This window comes from Chrysemys picta, chromosome 13 (assembly GCF_011386835.1).
Source record: "Chrysemys picta bellii isolate R12L10 chromosome 13, ASM1138683v2, whole genome shotgun sequence".
NCBI lineage: Eukaryota > Metazoa > Chordata > Testudines > Emydidae > Chrysemys > Chrysemys picta.
Genome location: NC_088803.1, coordinates 17350929 through 17371448, shown reverse-complemented (window position 1 = coordinate 17371448; position 20520 = coordinate 17350929). Strand labels below are relative to the sequence as shown.

At 43.4% G+C, this 20520-nt stretch overlaps 1 protein-coding gene across 1 annotated transcript; it reads right to left on the bottom strand.

Annotated features, from left to right (window-relative positions):
- Nucleotides 1-19094: 19094 nt before the first annotated feature.
- Nucleotides 19095-20072, bottom strand: LOC103306632 (olfactory receptor 5AP2-like). Its single transcript, XM_008174691.3, has one exon. The coding sequence runs from the start codon at nt 20070-20072 to the stop codon at nt 19095-19097; it is 978 nt and encodes a 325-aa protein (XP_008172913.3).
- Nucleotides 20073-20520: the final 448 nt, after the last annotated feature.

The following is a 20520-nucleotide window of genomic DNA, read 5'->3' as shown; positions in this document are numbered from 1 at the left end:
GGTTTCTAATCTTGAGTCTCTACTGACCTGCTCTGTGACCTTGCACAAGTTGTTTCTCCTTTACGTGTCTTCTTTCTAATTTCTGTAGGCAGAATCGAGATATCCCTTCTCATGTTAAATAGCTCCATGACCAGGGCCACTGTGGCCAGTCGTGCTTTGTGAGTGCAATGGTGTGATAGGGCTGCTTGGGATGGTGAGGCACAGGTGTCAGCAGTCTTGGAGCTCAATTCTGGCTTATGTCTTATGTTACTAAAAGCTCATGCTTCAGGGTTTCACCTGGGCAGCTGCAGGGCTCAGGAAGGGTATTCCTCCCCTCTATCCTGTCGAATGTGTTCTGATTTTATTTTTTAATCTCCTTCCTCTGAAGCACTGGGATGGCCATGGCTGGAGATGGGACACTGGATGGGGAGGGCTGGGCCTTGAAGGTGGCTGCTTGGTTCTTGCTCACATGCTCCGGGTCTGGATGGAATTTTTCCTCCAGGTATTTTGCCTTCTTCTGCAGTATGTGGGTGCGGGTCACTTGTCAGGATTATGTGGGTGTATCTCACTTAATATTTCCCTGCCATTATGGGAGCCTCAGGCACTGTCTCCTGTGGGCAGTGATACTTTGGTCCCGTTTCGGTTTTTGTGTTTAGTTGTGCGGGTGCTGGGTGGTGTTGATGGCCTGTGCTACACAGGAGGTGAGACTCTGGTGCCCCCTTCTGGCCTTAAATGCTTTGGCTCTATGTGATGTTAAATGCACAGCATGACACGGTCCCAATCTCCTCAGAACACTTCATAAAGGGGGTCAGTACAATTATCTTCATTTTACACAGGAGATAATTGAGGGACTGAGAGTTGGATTGATCGCTCAGAGTCACACAGAGTCAAGAATTAACTTCAACTCTCCTGACCCCCACAATGGTGCTCTGTCATTGGGATGTCACAACCCTAAATGTGGATAAGATCTGTATAGAGTGTGTGAACAACTGATTTTTTGGTTCGCTGGCCAACCAAAAAAGTCAACACAAAAAATGTTTTGGGTCACACAAAATGTTTCGCTTGACCCGCCATGATACCTTGTGTTTTATTTTCAAGTTTTTGGGGTATTTTTTACCTTTTAAGAATAACATTGAAATGCAATTTAAAACAAAAAGTCATTCTGAATAGAAAAAATCAGGTTTTCTTTAAGAAATGTGAGAACAAAACATTTCAGTATTTTGGGATTTTCTGTCTGTTTTTGACTGAAACAATTTGGTGAATTTGATACGAATTTACAAAATACTTCAATTGACCCAGATGCTAATTTTTCAGTGAAAAATGTCCCTAGATTTAGAGACGTCTGACCTGAATGATAAGGTTTGTGGTTGCAGTAATTGACAGACCTTTTCAGGGTACCTCAAGGAAGAGGTTTGATGACTCCAACAGAGATAGCAGGCCTCCCTATGTTATCCAGGAAAGGTGTCTTGACCCAACATTTAGGCTGGTGGGTATGTAAATATTAATGGAATTTAAGTGCCATTCTGCTAGAAGACAAGTGTATCACTCTGATATCATATTTGTTCAATGCCCTCTAGTTAAACCCATGGCGAACACAGATCAGGGAAACCAAACGTCCATCACAGAATTCATCCTCCTGGGATTCGGGAATCTTTCTGAACTGCAAACCCACCTTTTCCTGCGGTTTCTAGTGATCTACATTGTGACCATGGCTGGGAACATCCTCATCATTATGCTAGTTGTCACTGATCGACACCTTCACACCTGTATGTACTTCTTCCTGGTGACCTTGTTCTTCTTGGAGACCTGTTACAGCTCCACCATCCTGCCCAGGATGCTGGCCAGTATCCTGACAGGGGACAGAACCATTTCTCGCTATGGTTGTATTGTACAGTTTTATTTCTTTGCTTCTCTGGTGGGTTCAGAGTATTGTCTCTTGTCGATGATGTCTTATGATCGGTATTTAGTGATATGCAAACCGTTGCATTATGCAGGCCATATGAGTGGAAGGTTCTACTTCTACCTAATGGCAGGGTCTTGGATTCATGGCTTTGTAGCAATTGCTATAATCGTATCCTTAATGTCACAATTAAAATTCTGTGGCCCCAGTGAAATTGACCATTTTTTGTGTGACTTCATCCCGGTGATGAAACTCTCCTGTAGTGACAGCCACTTGATGGAACTTATGATGTTCATATTCTCATCCTTATTTACTCTGCCCCCATTTGTATTAACCCTGGCATCCTATACTTGTATCATCATCACCATTCTGAGAATCCCTTTCAGCACTGGGAGACAAAAAGCTTTTCCCACCTGCTCCTCTCACCTCATGGTGGTTACAATTTTCTATGGGACCCTGATCATTGTGTACCTGTTACCAAGAACCAATACCATAAGAGCCCTGAACAAATTGTTCTCTGTCTTCTACACTGTCCTAACTCCTATGGCCAATCCCTTCATATTCAGCCTGAGAAGCAAAGAGGTCAAGGGGGCCCTGAGAAGAGCTATCAGGAAAATGCTTGTATGACAGAGGGCAACCACCTGCAGTCTCGTGGATAAACTTTATTGAATTAAGAGTAACTTCATTGTATAAAAATGCAATTGTTTACGTGTTGTTGTGGGATTGTATGTGACTTCTTTAGGAGACTTGGTTCATGTAAATCTTGGAAAATGTTAGGAACTTCAAACAGTGTGAAGTTTAAAAATTAAGCCATTTTCCCTATGCAAAAGGAAGTTGCTTGAAGATTCGCCTGGTAAGGGGACCTGTTGTCTGGCTGATTACCTATTCACAATCTCTTAAAAGGACTGGATAAAGGATTCACAGATTCATGGGGGTTCTTGTTCTGAGCAAAAGGTGTTATGAACCTGAAACCAAAGGAAAACCTGATTGGATTTGGAATGACTAATCACCTCCCAGAACCCTTGATGTAGGTAAGGTGGACTCTGATAAGCTGGTTAGGATGTGTGTAGGTCCTTTTATTGGTTTAATATGTTTTTTCTGCAATGCTTTCACCTTAAAAACAAATGAGCTTGCTTCAAAAGATCTGTGTGGTAAGTTAACTGTGGTAATTCCACTGTGCCCCATCTCAGAAGAGAAAGCAAAACAGGCCTGCATAGGCAGACTGTCTTGTGCTGGGGATATCACAGTGTAGGCAGGCAGCCAGGTGTGATACTCTGCACCCCATATTCACCATAGTGATATGATTATGAAATAATTATGATGCATCTTGTAAAAAATATGTCATGTGAGGTGTCAATGGAAAGGTTATGGGTTGCTGAATATGATTATCCTATTTGTAGGTGTGTATCATCTTTGTATCTGAAGTTATGAATATTGACTATGTACCTGTATTTCAAATGTTGTTGCTCCTGTGCTAACACCCACAAGGTACTTTACATCCAGTCTAGTTAGCACATTGTGAATGGCCTATTCAAGTTGAATGGCCCATCAACAAAAACAATGGGCCATGGGAAAATCTTAGCCTCACCTGATAAGCTTTCCTGTGGACACTTCAGCCAAAATATGGGTAATGGCTGCCATGACTCATTGAAGCATGCGAGGGCATGTGACTAAATCATGAAATATTGGACTCCATTTTGGTGCCTGTACTTTTGCAGAAACTGTGCTGGGGGCTTTGTTTGGGATAATGAAGTTCCCCACCACATGGAAGAAGCTATAAAAGGGGAAAGTGACATAATCACAGGGCCTCACTCCCCCTAAAATGCAACACCTGCAAATACCTAAGGAACAAACACTGAACGGGAGAAGGAGATCCCAGGTGGGAAAGAAGAAAGCTTGGAGGACTATTTTTGATATCTAACAGGGTGAGACGCTGTTGATTCAAATCCTGTCTAGTTTATAAGGCTTAGATTGCATTCTTCTTTATTTCTTAAGTAATCTGCTTTGATCTCTCTACTCGTTACTTATAATCACTTAAAATCTATCTTTATATAATTAATAAATTTGGTTTATATTTTTACCTAAAACAGTGCATTTTTCTAGAAGTGCTCGGGGAATCTGCTCAGGAACAAAAACGGGTGCACTGTCCTCTCCACTTTGAGGGAGGGGTGGACTGGGTAATAAACTTCTACTGGTCAGGCTTTTGACCTGGCAAGATGGTACAGCTCTGGGGTCCTAGCCTGGGGAGCTGGGGAGAAGTCTTCATGTAACTGCAGCTGTGTAAGGTTTGTGTGAGTGCAAGACCAGGGGTGGTCTGCATCTTGTCACAGCAGCACAGTGTAAGAGGGAGTCCAGGCTGGTGAGACAGAAGGCTCACTGGCACCCGAGTTCCAGGTTGAATCCCAGTGTTCCATCACAGCAGGAAATACCCTGGTCAGGAGGGAGAGGGAGAGATGGGTGTCCACCCAAAACGGGCAATGGATGGGGAACTGGGAGACCTTGCTGAACCTTAGAGGGGGACTGTAGGTGCAGTTGCTCCTTTCCCACAAGAATTCAGAGATTGCAAGATGATGGTGTGCAGGGCAAAATGAAATGGAGCACGCCTCACGTAATCATGAGGGAAGGTCCTAGAAATCCTCTCCCATATTAATCCTTTCTCATCGAGCCATTCTGGACATCCATGGACAGCATGTGTGATTGGGACAGGTCATACCCACCTTCCACTGAAATTAGACTCAGTCTCTCACTCTGAAGTAATTGGGATTTAAACATGCTCAGCATCTCACAGAATTTGGCCTCTCTCTTTCACACAACATTTTCAGACTGTTTCTCTCGATCTGTCTATTTAACAGTCTATGTACTGCTGATTGGAGGTGGTGGACTTGCCATTGTATGGAGGTTTTAAAACAAGATAAGACATCCTTCTAAAAGGCATATTTCAATCTATCTTCTGAGGAGACAAATATATGGATTGTGTATACAGGAGGTTAGATGAGATCAGGCGTTCTCAACCTTTCCAAATGACTGTACCCCTTTCAGGAGTCTGATTTGTCTTGAGTACCCCCCACTTTTACCTCACTTAAAATCTACTTGCTTACAAAATCAGGCATAAAAATACAAAAGTGTCACAGTACACTGTTACTGAAAAATTGCTTACTTTCTCATGTATACCATATAATTTTAAAATAAATCAATTGGAATCAAAATATTGTACTTACATTTCAGTGTGATACTTGAGCCTGTTTTTCACTTGTGAGCCTTATCTGAATCCCAAGCCCTCCCACCCGGAGATGGAGCATGTAACTTAGCTATGCGTGGGGCCCCAGGCAATTGCCCTACTTGCCAACTCCTAATGCCAGCCCTGCATTTGTGACTCCCCTAAATCCATCCTATGATCATCTTTGGGGCTGCAAGGCCCAGGTTGAGAAATACTGATGTAGATGAGTTGAGTATCCCCTGGAAGACCTCTGAGTACTCCCAGGGGTACACATACCCTTGGTTGAGAACCACTGGAGTAGATTATCATAGATTATCAACCCAATGGAACTTCAGTATGTCTCTATGTCTATCTAGAGAGGGGACTTGAAGTGGGATCTTCCACATTCTGGGCTAGGCCACTGGGCTAAAAGTTGGAAGGTAGGCATCACCTTCTCTAGTAGGCTCTTGAAGAGGCCCCAATCTGGCAGATGTGCTCAAAGTGTGTCTATCTCCTGGTTTGTGGTTCCCACTGGACTTCACTGTGAGATAGGCATCCAGGCACCTGCCTGAGGTATCTGTGTACAAGCCCAGAGGCACAAAGTTAGCTGCCTAAAAAGCATTTACAGTGAAAATGTAGGTGCTGGATGAGTTTCGGCACCAATAAGCTTAGGCAGCAGCTGAATGTGGCAGTGGCATTTAAACACTGGATTTAGGTGCCTAAGATATAAATTAGACACCTAAGTCACTTTGTGAATATGGCCCTTAGGACCAGATTTTAAAGGTATTTAGGCACCTTGTGGGATTACCAAAAGTACCTAGGTGCCCATTATACGGTATTATATGATTCCCACCCCTCACCCTCTGCTTCCCCAGTGCCCATTATACAGTAGAGCTGCCCCCTGCCCACCCCTCTCTCTCTGCTGCCCCTAGTGCCCATTATACAGTATAGCCACCCCTTCCTCATCCCCACCCTCTGGTGCCCCTAGTGCCCATTGAGGGAATTGAACCTGCATCTCTGGACAACTTCCTTTTCCTCATCTTATTCCTATCACATTTTTTCAACATAGTGAGGTTATTCATCCTTCTCAATCCACAAAGGAAAAGGTAAATAGAGAGATATCAGTATCCATGCACCATATTCCCTCATTTATAAATGCAAAGATTTTGTTAACCCTTTTAGTCACAGCCTCATACTGACAGCTCAGGTTCATCTGGTTATTCACCAAGACCCATAAGACCATTTCAGAATCATGGCTTTCCTGGGTCCAGCTCAACCTCCTGTAAGCATGGCCTATATGCTGTAGACCTCATTCATGGCTGTGTTGCTCAGTTTACATGCTGTTACCCCGGTGTAAAACTGGATGAGTACAGAGGAGATTCAGGAGTCAGGACCACTGGCTGGTATTTTCAAAGCAGTTTAACAAGGATGATGTTGTGGTGGGGGTGTGCTATAGACCACCGGATCAGAAGGATGAGGTAGGTGAGGTTTTCTTTGGACAACCAACTGAAGTTTCCAGATCACAGGCCCTGATTCTAATGGGGGAATTTCAATCACCCTGACATCTGCTGGGAGAGCAATACAGCAGTGTACAGACAATCCAGGAAGTTTTTGGAGAGTGTTGGGGACAACTTCCTGGTACAAGTGCTGGAGGAACCAACTAGGAGCTTACCTTGACCTGCTCCTCTTGACCTGCTGCTTACAAACAGTGAAGAATTGGTAAGGGAAGGATAAGTGAATGGCAACCTAGGCAGCAGTGACCATGAGATGGTTGAATTCAGGATCCTGACAAAATCAGTTTAATGGCTTAATGAGGAACTGTTGTATTAATTGGGTTGGAATATTTGGGCCCAAAGAGTCAAAGGTATTAACATGACCCTCTCATTATCCAGTATTTAACATTCCTAAACCCTGGCTTTTAGAGTCATTCTGATCCTCTCTTTCTGGCCCAGTGCCTCCTGAATTTATATACACAGTGGAGCAGCATCAAGAGGAGACACTCAGAGAGATATGCCTCAGAGACTATCCTAGGGCCCTGTAGTTTGGCCATGCATCTAAGAGGTTGGAAACTCCTGTTCAAATCCATTCTCCAAATCAGGTGGCCAGGGAGAGTTGAGATCAGGTCTCCCATGGGCTGGTTTAATACTCTTACCACTGGGCTAAACATTATAAAGGCGACCTCCTTTCTCCCCTGCTGTGGAATTAGCCCCGCACTGAAGCCTCTTACCTGATCATGCCCTGTAGGTGAGATAGGCAGCGGAATGCCTCTCTTCACCAGGTTTGCAGATCCCGCTGGAGTTAGACATGAGATAGGTGTCCTAACACCTGCCTGAGACATCAGGGCACTGTCCGGGAGTGGGAACGTGGGCACCCATGGTGGGATCCACGAAGCGATTCAGGTGTTGCAGCACTGAGTGTTGCAGTGCTGAGAAAATCACAGCAGCAGCACTGCAATTCACAAAGCTGAGTTAGGAACCTGGGCTCCCTGTAGAATGAAAGGAGAAAGAGAGAGGTGCAGAATGAGAACGAGATCCACGAGAGCCAGCACCTTAGGCAGGAAGCTGCATAAAGTAGCCAAGGGGAGAAGCCGATGAGAGGGGTGTGTGTGCTAAGCCCTGCCCCTCTCTTGGATCTAGGTGCTTGTGATCCCTGAACAGGAACCTGCCACCTGGAGTCAGGTGGTTTAGACTTCTAAGCTGCTTCTTGTGGGAATGAGTTTGGCACCTGCCCTACTCCACACATAACTGATGGGAAGGGAAGAGGAGATGCCCACCTTATAACTTTTATCCCAGTGGTTGGAGCACTCAGCTGGACTAGGGGAGATCCAACTTCAATTCCCTCCTGGAGTGGGGCGGCTCCCCCAATCCAGCGGAAAAGGGGTTAAAGTCAGCCCTGGGAGAAGGTTGTGGTTGAGAGCTGCTAAGCTGGGCTGATTTGGGGAAGCTGCCACATCTGGGCCATGCCCCAATCAGGCCACAGCTGGCCTGTATAAAAGGCTGTAAGCCAGAGGCCCAAGAGTCTCTCTCCAGGCTGGGAGAGAGCAGGGCCTGTCTGCCTGCAGAAAGGGTACTGGGAGTGAAGCAGGGCTGGGGAAAGGCCAGAGGAGCAGGGAAGCTCCAAGCTGGCAACTCCCCAGGCTGCAGGGCCTGGTCCAAGGCCCATAGAGGTACTGGGAGGCAGAAGAAGGCATCAGGTCTGAACCCCCTTGCCTGTGATGAGTGGCTTTTACACTGCAGTCTGCCCCAGGGAGCGGGGGCTTGGTGATGACTGGCAGTAGGCCAGATTGAGGCAAGGTGGGGATTAGAGGGTTGGGGGTTTCCCAGAGAGGAGAGACCCTTAGATACTGGTTGGGGTATTGTCAGGGGGCAGCCCCAGGGTAAAGGGGCACTGGGGTCCGGGAGGGACACGGGGCCAGCTACAAGTGGGACACCGGCCTGCAGAGGGTACCCAGGCTGGAAAAGAGTTAATTCCCTGAGATGACCAGCAGGAGGCGCCGCAGGGTTGGGTCCCACACCTTTACACCTCCTCTCTGCCAGAAGTGGAGAAAGGATTTCAACGAAGGCCTCCTGCCTCTTAGGAGAGTGCTCTAAGCACCGGGCTATGGGATATCCCGCAGTCGGCCTCCCTCCAGTTCTGTTGAAGTTGTTCCATTGTGGATAAATCATGAAAGTGTCATTGGAACAGGAGGACTGGACCTCAGGTCTTCCACTTCCCAGGAGGTGGCCTAGCCACTAGAATACAGAGTCATTCTGACTCTCAGTCTCTCTCTCTCTGGCCCAAGGACTAGTTAAGTATTTATCCACAATGGAATAGTCATTTGGCCAGAGAGAGAGAGAGAGATAATGGACCTATTCATATTACTTTACGTTTTTCCAACACAAAAAGTAAAGGCATCACCTGGAAAGCTTTAGGCAGCACCACTGTTGGCTAAATCTCAAAATAATGACATAGGATAGTGAAATCAATAAGCTTTATTGACCAGGCCGGCACTGCTTGATCATCCACACAGCACTGATGGAAGTCTCAGGATCTGATCTCTGGATTATGGGATAGCTCTTTAATGGAACTACCCCAGTTCACACCAGCAGAAGATCTGGGCTCTTACAATCTGTGAACCATGCTGGGTAATTTTGCCATCAGTTAATGGTAACATGTTTAATTTTGCACTGAGCTAGTAGCTCTCATTCCCCACTTTGTAACACCTATTTGTGACCAAATAATTCCTAATTTACACTGGTGGGATTGAAAAGAGAATCAGGCCCATTTACTTCAGTGAAGTTACTTCTGATTTACACCACAGTAGAGGAGAATCAGCCCCACTAACTCTGATGGAGTTACTCGAGATTTACACAAGGCTGAGTGAAATGAAACTCAGACCCATTGACTTGAATAGCTCAGTGGTTTGAGCACTGGCATGCTAAACCCAGGGTTGTGAGTTCAATCCTTGAGGGGGCCACTTAGGGATCTGGGGCAAAATCAATACTTGATCCTGCTAGTGAAGGCAGGGGGCTGGACTTGATGACCTTTCAAGGTCCCTTCCAGTTCTAGAAGATGGGATATCTCCATATATAAATAAAATACTCCTGATTGTCATCAGTATCCTGCAGTATTTTACACCCACTTTGCACAAATGTAAATTGTTATGATAATTAGCTTCCCAATAGGAGATACTATACTGAGAATGTGACTAGGAATTTGGTGAACGCTGCTAGATGAGATAGAACAGGACATGCAGAGGAAGGACTAAAGGCTGAATGTCGCTTTGCCTTAGCTCTATCACTTCATGCTCACACACACAACATAAATTACTACATAAAGTAGCAGATGGAAGTTAAACCACTAACTCCACTAAATCCCACCCTAAGTGGTGAAAACGCTAGACCAGTGTGGGACTTCTTGGAACCATGTCTTTGGTTGGTATAAATCTGCACAACTCCATTGATTTCCATGGAGTTACACCGATTTACACCAACTGAGGATCTGGCCTTTGTGTCTCCAATGCCCTTTGTGAGAATGTGTTCTGTAATGTGCACATCTGCAACACTAGGAAATGACTGAGAAACTCCGTATCAGTTGACTATAGAATCATAGAATAGTAAGGTTGGAAGAGACCTCAGGAGGTCATCTAGTCCAACCCCCTGCTCAAAGCAGGACCAACACCAACTAAATCATTGCAGCCGGAGCTTTGTCAAGCCGGGCCTTAAAAATCTCTAAGGATGGAGATTCCACCACCTCCACAGGTAACCCATTCCAATGCTTCACCTCCCTCCTAGTGAAATAGTGTTTCCTAATATCCAACCTAGACCTCCCCCACTGCAACTTGAGACCATTGCTTCTTGTTCTGTCATCTGCCACCACCGAGAACAGCCTAGCTCCATCCTCTTTGGAACCCCCTTTCAGATAGTTGAAGGCTGCTGTTAAATCCCCCCTCACTCTTCTCTTCTGCAGACTAAATAAGCCCAGTTCCCTCAGCCTTACCTCGCAAGTCATGTGCCCCAGCCCCCTAATCATTTTCATTGCCCTCCGCTGGACTCTCTCCAATTTGTCCACATCCCTTCTGTAGTGGGGGGGACCAAAACTGGATGCAAAACTATAGTTTATACACAGGCTATAGACAACTGACCATCCATCATAACAGAATGGTGTGTTTGCTTCACACTAAACTGTGCATGTGTGGTCATGGGAGGGTGGGAATGGGATCAACCACATAAGTGGAAGTCTCCATATCCCATTTCCAGGGTTGTTAGCCAAGCAACATGAGAAATTACAAGGAAACCACATATGCACTGATAAGACAAGAGATTTATCTCTTCATCGTGTCACCCATTATTTTGCTCAGATTCCCTTTTACCTCAGGGTGATAGTTGTGTAAGGCAGAGCTAGCAGTTTCTTAGTATCAAGGCTCGACTTGTGTTTCAAGTAGATTAGGCTGCCGTTCCCATAGTATAATGTCACCACCATCAGCTCTGAGGAGCAGAAGGAGAAGGTCTTGCATCTCCCCTCAGCTGATGACATCTTTAGGGTGATTCAGATGATGTGGACGTAGGATGTAGGATGTTAATCGTCTGTATAACATGGGCCATAGAACTTCCCCAAAATAATTGCTAGAGCAGATCTTTTAGAAAAAAATATCCAATTTTGATTTAAAAATCGTTAGTGATAGAGAATCCACCACGACCCTTGGTAAATTGTTCAAACGGTTAATTACTCTCACCTTTGAAAATGTACTCCTTATTTCCCATTTGAATATGCCTAGCTTCAGCTTCCAGCCATGGGATTGTGTTACATCTTTCTCTGCTAGATTAAAAAGCCCATTATTAAATATTTGCTCCCCATCTAGGTACTTATAGACTGTAATCAAGTCACACCATAACTTTCTCTTTGTTAAAATAAACAGATTAAGATCTTTGGACCTATTACTATAAGGCATGTTTTCTAATCCTTTAATCATTGTCATGGCTCTTCTCTGAACCCTCTCCAATTTCTCAACCTCCTTCTTCAGTTGTGGGCACCAGAACTGGACACAGTCTTCCAGTAGCGATTGCACTAGCACCAAATCCGGAGATAAAATAATCTTGCTATTGCTACTCAGGAGTTCCCTGTTTGTGCACTCCAAGATTGCATTAGCTCTTTTGGTCACAGTGTTTGCCCTTTGTTTCATCTAGGGAAAATAAAACAAATTCTGCAATTTATAGTCTAACTTTCAAAGCCATCAACATTTTAAATTCCTGCTGGTTGCCATCCCAATGGTTGAGTCAAAACTCCAGAGGCATTCTGTGTAACATTTTCTAAACTGCCTAAGTTAAATCATTTTGGAAATGTTGCTGTTGTCTGGTATCTGTACGATTGAACGTATCTCACCTTCAGACATCTGAACAGCCCGATATATTACTTTAGCCACAATGTCTGAGATTATCAATGGAGACTAAGGTCATTAAATGCCTCTCCCTTGGCTTTATATGAAAATGCCGGACACACCCCAATTGTTGGGCTCATAACTCATGTATCAATATTGACATTGCAGACTCCAGCAGGTTCCAGAGGAGAGGATTTTATTACAGGGACCTGGGTTTTATTCCTGCCTCATTCTCTCCCTGACTTCCTGGCTGTGCTCTGTTCTCTCCTCTATGAAATAGTTGATGATGATGCCACTTACCATTTTCTTAATGTGATTTGAAATGTATGAAACAAGACCTCTCTAAGTATGCTCATTTTCTCTTGTGCAAAATGGAGATAATAACACTTAGACACTTTAAAAAGTTCTTTAATATCTATAATAATGAGTGCTATATAACTTATTCTGCTATGCAACCATGCATGACTTTGAACACACTCTAGGAAGAGACACCTAACATTCCTCAGTCACATCAATCATTTATATTTCTGCCTCAGTTTCCCCAGAAATAGCCTCAATGGTTTGTTTAACAAAGCACTTCATTTCCCCCCCTTCATATTACTCTTAAGTCTGTCCTAATGGAAATTACATCGTATGTTCATTTCTCCTCAATGATATGCACCCTTCTTTTTGACAGCTGTACAACACCTAAAATAAATGGGTAAAATTTTCAAAAGTGCCCAAGGCCAGATTTTGGAAACTATCCATGTACCTAAAGCTGCAGATAGGACCCTCAGCACCTTTGAGCATCTGGTCCCAAGATAACATGCTAAAGAAGATAGGATGGATAGCTAGTTTTAGGAGGTCTCCCAATGTTTTATTGGCTAAGGTTGTTGTTACAGTTTCAGGAATATGTCTTTGTCCAGTTGCTAATTCCATTAATTTTTTATGAATGCTATTTTCTAATTACAGTCATCTTTCTGGATGAGCTCATCTCTTCTGTAGCAGGAAACATGTAACAGATTATGGGGAAGCTATGCCTGGAGTCAGGGTCAGCCCACAACATTTTGGCACCTGAGGCAGGGAGCTCAAATGATGCCCCCATGCCCCCTTGCTTGGGCCAAAACTTTGAAAGGTCTCAATTCTGCCTTCTTCCTGTTCTACTCCTCTCATGGTAGTGCTCTGCTACCTACCCCAATAAAGGAGAACTAACAACTTAAAATGCCTTGTTCAAAAATTTTAAGTAACACTTAACTTTCAAACACCTGAACAGTAAATGTAACTTTTCTTGTCTGCATATTAAACACTGCCATTTTTATCTGTTTGAATAATCAAAGTGGTGCTTTCCGTGCCTTCTTAGTTGCAAAGATTTGAACTGCTTCCTGAAGGTCCACAGTATTGAGATGGTCGCATGCTGTATTGAGATGGTCGCAAGGCCGACCAGCCTCGCCTGTGTCATTGTGGAGTGTAGATACGTTTTTATTAACTTCAGCTTGGAGAAGCTGCGTTCTTCACTGGCAATGGTTACAGGAAGTGTTAGAAGTATGCGCAGAGCAACAAAAGCCTTTGGAAAGAGGGTGGTCATCTTATTAGTGCACATATATTCCAGAACAGCCTTTGGAGTAGATCCTGCTGAAATGTATCTTGAAAGGCCTTTCAGTTCATCACCTAAATCACTCGCATCAATATAGCGCATATCATCATGTGTCAACACTGTCTCTAGTGCCCTGCGTTGCTGGTGTAGGTCTTCTTCAGGTATAGTGTTAATCCAAAATATATAGCTGTGTCCCTTTAGCTGCATGAAACGTTCTTCAACTGACTGTATTGCACAATCTAGCACCTGGTTAAAGAATTCAACTTTGAATTGTTATTTGGGGTCTCTTATGGGATTATCCCATGCCTCGTAAGCAAAATGTCTTCTTCTTCGGTGACTATTGCATTCTTGAATGGGTGGGAAAATAGCTTTAGTGTGAAGTTCCTCTGCCAACTTCTGTGCACTCTTCAGAATGTTTCAAAATCCCTCATCTGACTGGTAAGACTGTAGGTATGACTTTGCTTTGTCCAGATATATCAAGGTCAACACCTTGGAGTCTCTTGCTTACAACATTTATTTCAAACAGTATGTCATGCCACAACACTAAGCCACACGGAAATTTGAAGTTATGTATGTTTCTGGTGATTCCATTTCCTTTTGCCACTGTTCTCCCATGAACAGTTCCTGTCATAGCATTATCCTCCATAATGGCAACTATGGCATCATCTATCTTCCCAATTTGGTGTTTGATAGGCTTTATCGCCTCCACTCGACTTTCCCATCGTATGGCACTCAGTGGTTTCAGTGTCAGAGAGGACGTTCCCAGATGTTGCTTCAAAATTTGCCATCGACAAGTTGATGCAGAGAAAAATACATAAATGCTTTGAATTACATTAAAAAAATCAGCAGATTCACCAGAAGCTGATGCTGCATCACTGACCACCGAGTTCAATGAATGAGAACTGCAAGGGACAAAAAAAGCTTGAGGGTTTAACTCTCGGATCCATGTCTGCACACCTTTGTTGTTTCCTCTCATGTTGGCACTGTTATCGTAGCCCTGACCTCTCATGTCAGCTATCGCAATTCCCGTATCTTCCAGCTTTTTAAGAAGCACATTTGTCATACCAGCTCCTGTAGTATCATCAATGTCAATAAATTCTAGAAAATGCTCTCTGACAGTCACCATTGCAGGGACATTTTCACTAGGTTCTGTTGTTACAAAATGCACCATTAAAGTCATTTGTTCCATATGGCTGATATCAGGTGTGCAGGCCAAAATAACAGAGTAATATCTTCCTGACTTCAGATCTGCCACAATCTTCTGTTTGACTTTTGTTGCCAGTAACTGTATGATCTCATTTTGAATTGTTTTTCCAAGGTAGTGGTGTGTGTACATTTCGTGGGTGGTGACTTTTCTTAGATACTCCTGGAGTACAGCATCAAACTCTGCCATCAGCTCCACAATTTTAAGGAAGTTTCCATTGTTTGGCACATACAGCTGATCTGAAGTGCCATGCAGTGCTAGGTTTTGGGTAGCAAGAATTCTCACAATGGCAATGAGCCTTTCAGAACATTTTGCCAGTAAAGAGACTGTGATGCAATCTTCTCTTTATGCTGATCATCTATGGTGGCCTTTAACCTTAGACTCATCTCAAGCTCTTTCCACCTATGGAATGCTCTCTGGTGATTTGCTGCCTTCTCATGGCATGCCAGATTTCTAGCCAGATTTTTCCAGTCCTTTGTTCCTGTAGAACCCAATGTGGCTGGAACATTAGACTGGATGAGTTTGCAACAAAAACAGTATGCAGCATTCTGGGTTTTTGAGTACATAAGCCATGGCCTCACCACTTTGTCACCACTGGGGATTTCACGCCAGTAATGTGTTGGATGGAAACTTCTATTTTCATAGTCTTTGGGGAACATGAAGTTTTTCACTTGCTGTGGCCCATGCAGTACAAGGAAGTCCCTTAGGCTACTGCTCAAGTGGGTCCACAGTCCTGGATCATCTAGACTTAAGGAACTAAACTCAGCAGCAGCTGTTTCTTGTGCCTCCACCACACTCTTCTCTGATCTACAATTTTCTTCAGGAATGTGCATGGTTACATCCATTTGAGATGGAGATATGGATGCTGCAGTAGCTGCCATGTCATCTGCACTCTGACTAACTGGAAGATCAGGCATCTCCTCACCACTCACATCCTCACTGGAGCCGGAAGGCTCACTGTGAACATTTGTGTCTATGTATCTCAGGAGAGCTCCTTTCTGCTTAGATAGAAAAGCTTCCTTTGCTTTCTTTCTTTTTCCGAATGCTGCCCCAGAGTGGCATTTTCTTCTTTCACTCATGACTGCTGTTCTGTGCCAGCTATAGTGGCTCTCAACACTCAATTGAAGGGGACAAAAAAGCAGGCTGGTAGCAGGGCCTGAGTGAGGGAAGATATCAGCATCTTAAGGGCCTAACTGTCTCCTACTATTTCAGTTGACTGCCTGTTCTCAAGTGGGTTCAGGGAAGCAGCAGGAAACAAGAAGCTCTCTGAGAAGCTGGTGTTAATCAGTCTAGGCTTCTGGGGGTGCTTGAGAGGTACATAAGAGGCTCCTCCTCCTCTCTCTACCTGCAGCTCCTGCTGCTTTCTGTTATTCCCTCTCACCTTTTCTCCTGCTTGCCTGTTATGTCTCTTGTGCCCTTCTTCCTCCAGCACAGCACTCCTCCATCTCTGTTCATCTAGATCAGAGAGAATACATATGCACCAGCAGCAGACAAATTTTCTACACTCTGGGTCCTAGTGGAGCCCTCCCATGGTCTGGCACCTGAGGCGACCGCCTCACTTCACCTTATGGTAAGGCCAGCCCTGCCTGGAGTGCTGTGACAATGCCATCAAGGGCCATCAACACCAAATGGATCACTGCTGGTGAAACAAGGTGAATGTTGAGAGACCCACATCTAGGAACACTGACCAGTCATCATTTAGCTCCAGGGGGCTCAGCAGCACATGGTTGGCTCCAATGATAACAGTCTACTGTCCATTCAGAGAGAGGAACCGGACCTGGATTCTATGCTTGTATCTAAGTTTTCTCTTTAAATGAAACTTGAAATGGCCCCAGTAAAGAAACTGATAGGAATATTTAATAATCCAAACACAAACACACACATTTACACTTATTCGGGTATATATGCCCTAGGGCAGAGTAACCTTGTAATTTTTCATTGGGTGTAGGAGCATAATTCAGAGACATTGGGACCATGGAATGCAGTGTCTGGAGCCACCCGGAAGGAAATTAACCCATCTTGGAATTTCAACTTAATCTAGAATGAAGGGGCTCAGGTTTTTGGAATAGCTAATGGATACTAATCAATACCCCCACATCTAATGAAAATAGTTTTATAGCATTGGTTTGACATCACTGAGCTCTAGAAATTTGTCTTATAGGTGAGGGCAATAGGAAATGCCATGCTTGTGGCAACCATACTGGCTCCCATCTCTTCTCTTTGGAGGATCAGTAAGACCTCAGCAGTTTGGTGAATGTAGTAGCCTAATGTAAATATGCACCATTTATGTGCCCAAGCAACTATAGCATCCCATCAATAATTCACATGCAAAGATGTTATTGCTTTAGGTCAAGCAGTAAAGGCCTAAGTTTTTTTACAGGTGATTCTGGATGTAATATTTTGTAAAGCTTTAGCTAGCTAGCTAGACCCTCCCCCCCATTCACATCTATCTTATATGCTTATGGTTATAAAATTTGCAAATGACATCAAATTGAAAGGGGTTTCAAGCACTTGGAAAGATAGGTTTAGAATTCGAAACAAACTTGACAAAACTGGAGAATTGGTGTGCAATCAACAAGATGAAATTCAGTAAAGATAAGTGTGAAATACTACACTTTGAAAGTAAAAATCAAATGAACACCACCACTAAAATGGGACTAATTGTCATGGAAGCAGTCCTGCAGCAACTGGAAGTGATAATGGATCCCAAATTGAGTATGAGCCAACAATGTGATGCAGTTGCGGAAAAGGCTAATGGCATTGTGGGGTGTATTAACTAGTGTGTCGTATGGAAGATGTGATGTTATATGATTAAAATATGACCATGTAGATCATTGTTGCTACCACTGTTATATATTTGCAACAAATCTTGTAAAAATGTGTCATGTAAGATGTCTATGGAAAAGTTATGATTTGCTGAATATGATTATGCTATTTGTATGCATGTATCATTTTTGTATCTGAAGTTATGAATATTAACTGTGTACCTGTATTTCAAATGTTGGCTCCTGTGGTAACACCAACAAGGTATTTAGCCAGCGCATTATGAAGAAAATATTCAAGTTAAATGGCCCATCAAAGAACACTTAACTCAAAATTAACCATGGAAGACACCTATCAACACTTAATGGACTTTGCTGTGAATGTTCTAACTAGAGTATGGGTAATTTCCTCTGCTATGACTAAGCGAAGCAGGCAGAGATATGTGACTTGCACATGAGACTCCAAACCCCATCTTGTTACCTGTAATTTTCCACTAACTGTGTTATGGGCTTGGTTTGAAACAATGGGTTTCCAATCCCATCCACATGGCAAAAGCTATAAAAGGCCCTGGAAACATCTCCATTTTGCCTCTTTCCTGCTCAAACCTCTGAACTATGAATTTATACTAATGGGAGCATTCTAACCAAAGGACTGAGGACCTTCCAAATCATTTGGGAGCAACCAGAGACTTAACAAGCCAGCAGTTTATTTAATCATTGCTACAAGCCTGATCCAAGAACCTTGCAATTATTGTATGCATTTGATTCCTTTAACCAGTTTTAACTCTCACCTTCTTAAGGATTGGCAGCAGTGTGGTTACTGGGTAAGATCTGAGTTATATATTGACCTGGGTATGTGGCTGGTCCTTTGGGATCTGATTTGGGCAGGGGTAAGCCATCAATGAGAACACTGGGCACACCTGTACAGTTATCATCCCTCTCAGAGTTATTTCAGGTATTAGAACTGCAGTATGCAAATTATCAGGAAATGAAGAGTGCAGATTACTTGTTACCTCTGATGTCACCATGGCCCCATTTAAGTGTGACCTGAACTGCTGACTTGGACATGTGTACACTTTATTCCTAATTTAATGATTAGACACAATTTTCTTAACAATATAGCTTCATTAAAACCTACTGTCTTCAACTGTAGCCTACACACATATTTCAAAAGAGATTTAATGTTACGGAAAGTGTGAAGAGAAAGTTTTATTCCAGTTTTAAGATCACTTGGGACAAACCAAGGAGAGATGACATATGCTAAATTCATTAAAGAGCACGTCTTTAATTCTTTTATACTCAAGAACTAATTAAGATATTTACTTGAAAAGTTATCCACACTGAGAGAATAAAAAATCAAAGTTCAGAGAGGAGATGTGTTATTCTCCAAACAGTAGCATGGGAGGGTGGTGAAATGCATGTCTCAAGATTTGGCTTTTTGTCCAAAATTTCCCCAAATTCTGGCAGATGGCCAGAGGTAGGCAACACCCATACTCCACCTTTGGATTAAGGGAGTCCTGATCCTGAGAGTCATCAGTTCAATAGGACCATAGAGAGTAGTATGGGCTACACACATGATTCAAGTTTGCAAGATCATATCCCCATGATTGGCCCATTTTATGTATTAGCTAGAAATATCTGATTTCTTGCAAAACACAAAAAATCTAATGACAGTTTTCCTCAAGGCTTCCTTCACTTCCTTGTTTCTCAGGCTGTATATGAGGGGGTTGACCAATGGGGTCAGGACTCCATAGAAAACAGAGAAGACTTTGTTCAAGTCCCTCAGTGCATCAGAGTCTGATAGCAGGTACACAATGACTAGAGTCCCATAGAAAATTGTAACCACGATGAGGTGAGAGGAGCAGGTAGAAAAGGCCTTCTGCCTCCCAGTGGTGGAAGGGATTCTCAGGATAGTGAAGATGATACAAACATAGGATGCCAAGGTCAATAGAAATGGAGGCAGTGTGAATATGGAGCAGAGTATGAAAGCAGTAACATCCAGCATGTGGGTGTCACTGCAGGCCAGTTTTATTACTGGGCTTAAATCACAAAAGAAATGGTCAACTTCATTGGGGCCACAGAAAGTGAATTGTGACATTAGTAACATTGTTGGCAAAGGAGCCAGAAATCCACTTACCCAAGAGCAAGCAGTCAACTGGAAAGAGAACTGTCCATTCATAAGAGCGGCATAATGTAGTGGTTTGCATATTGCTAAATACCGATCATAAGACATCACAGATAAGAGAAGGCATTCTGTAGCTAACAGAGAACCAAAAATATAGAATTGTGTGATGCAACCACCAAATGAAATGGTTCTGTCTCCAGTCTGGAGACTGGCCAGCATCCTGGGCAGGATGGTGGAGGTGTAGCAGGTCTCCAAGCAGGACAAGTTCCCCAGGAAAAAGTACATGGGGGTGTGAAGGTTCTTATTAGCCACAACTAGTGCTATGATGATGATGTTCCCGGCCATGGTCGCAATGTAGATCACTAGAAAGAGCAGGAAGAGAAGAGTTTGTAGTTGAGGGAGATTCCCAAATCCCAGGAGGACAAATTCTGTGATGATTGTTTGATTGCCCTGGCGTTTGTTTGCCATTGGTTTCATCTAGGGGAAATAAACAAATTCTGCAATTTATAGTCTAACTGCCATTTAAAAACAGTCTTCATTTTACTTCCAGCTTCCCCATGCTGGTTGCCATCCCAACAATAGAGTCAAGACTCCAGATGGTGGAGGTATTCTGGTTAAAATTTTCTAAAGTGTCTGTTAAATCACTTCAACCTTTTATGTTTACACCTCAGTTTCTGAGGACATGGCATCAATAACACAATTGTGTGTTTAACACACATTATTTTTATAGATTTCCTCCCCCTCCTAATATTACCTATATATTTCTCAAATCTCTTCTAAAGGGAATCACACAGTATGTTCATTTCTCTACAAGGATACCCCCCGTTCTTTTTCATAGCCATACACCATCTAGAATTTATGGGTAACATTTTCAAAAATGCCTCAGGGCCAAATTTTGAAAAGTATTCCTGCACCTAAACTTGTG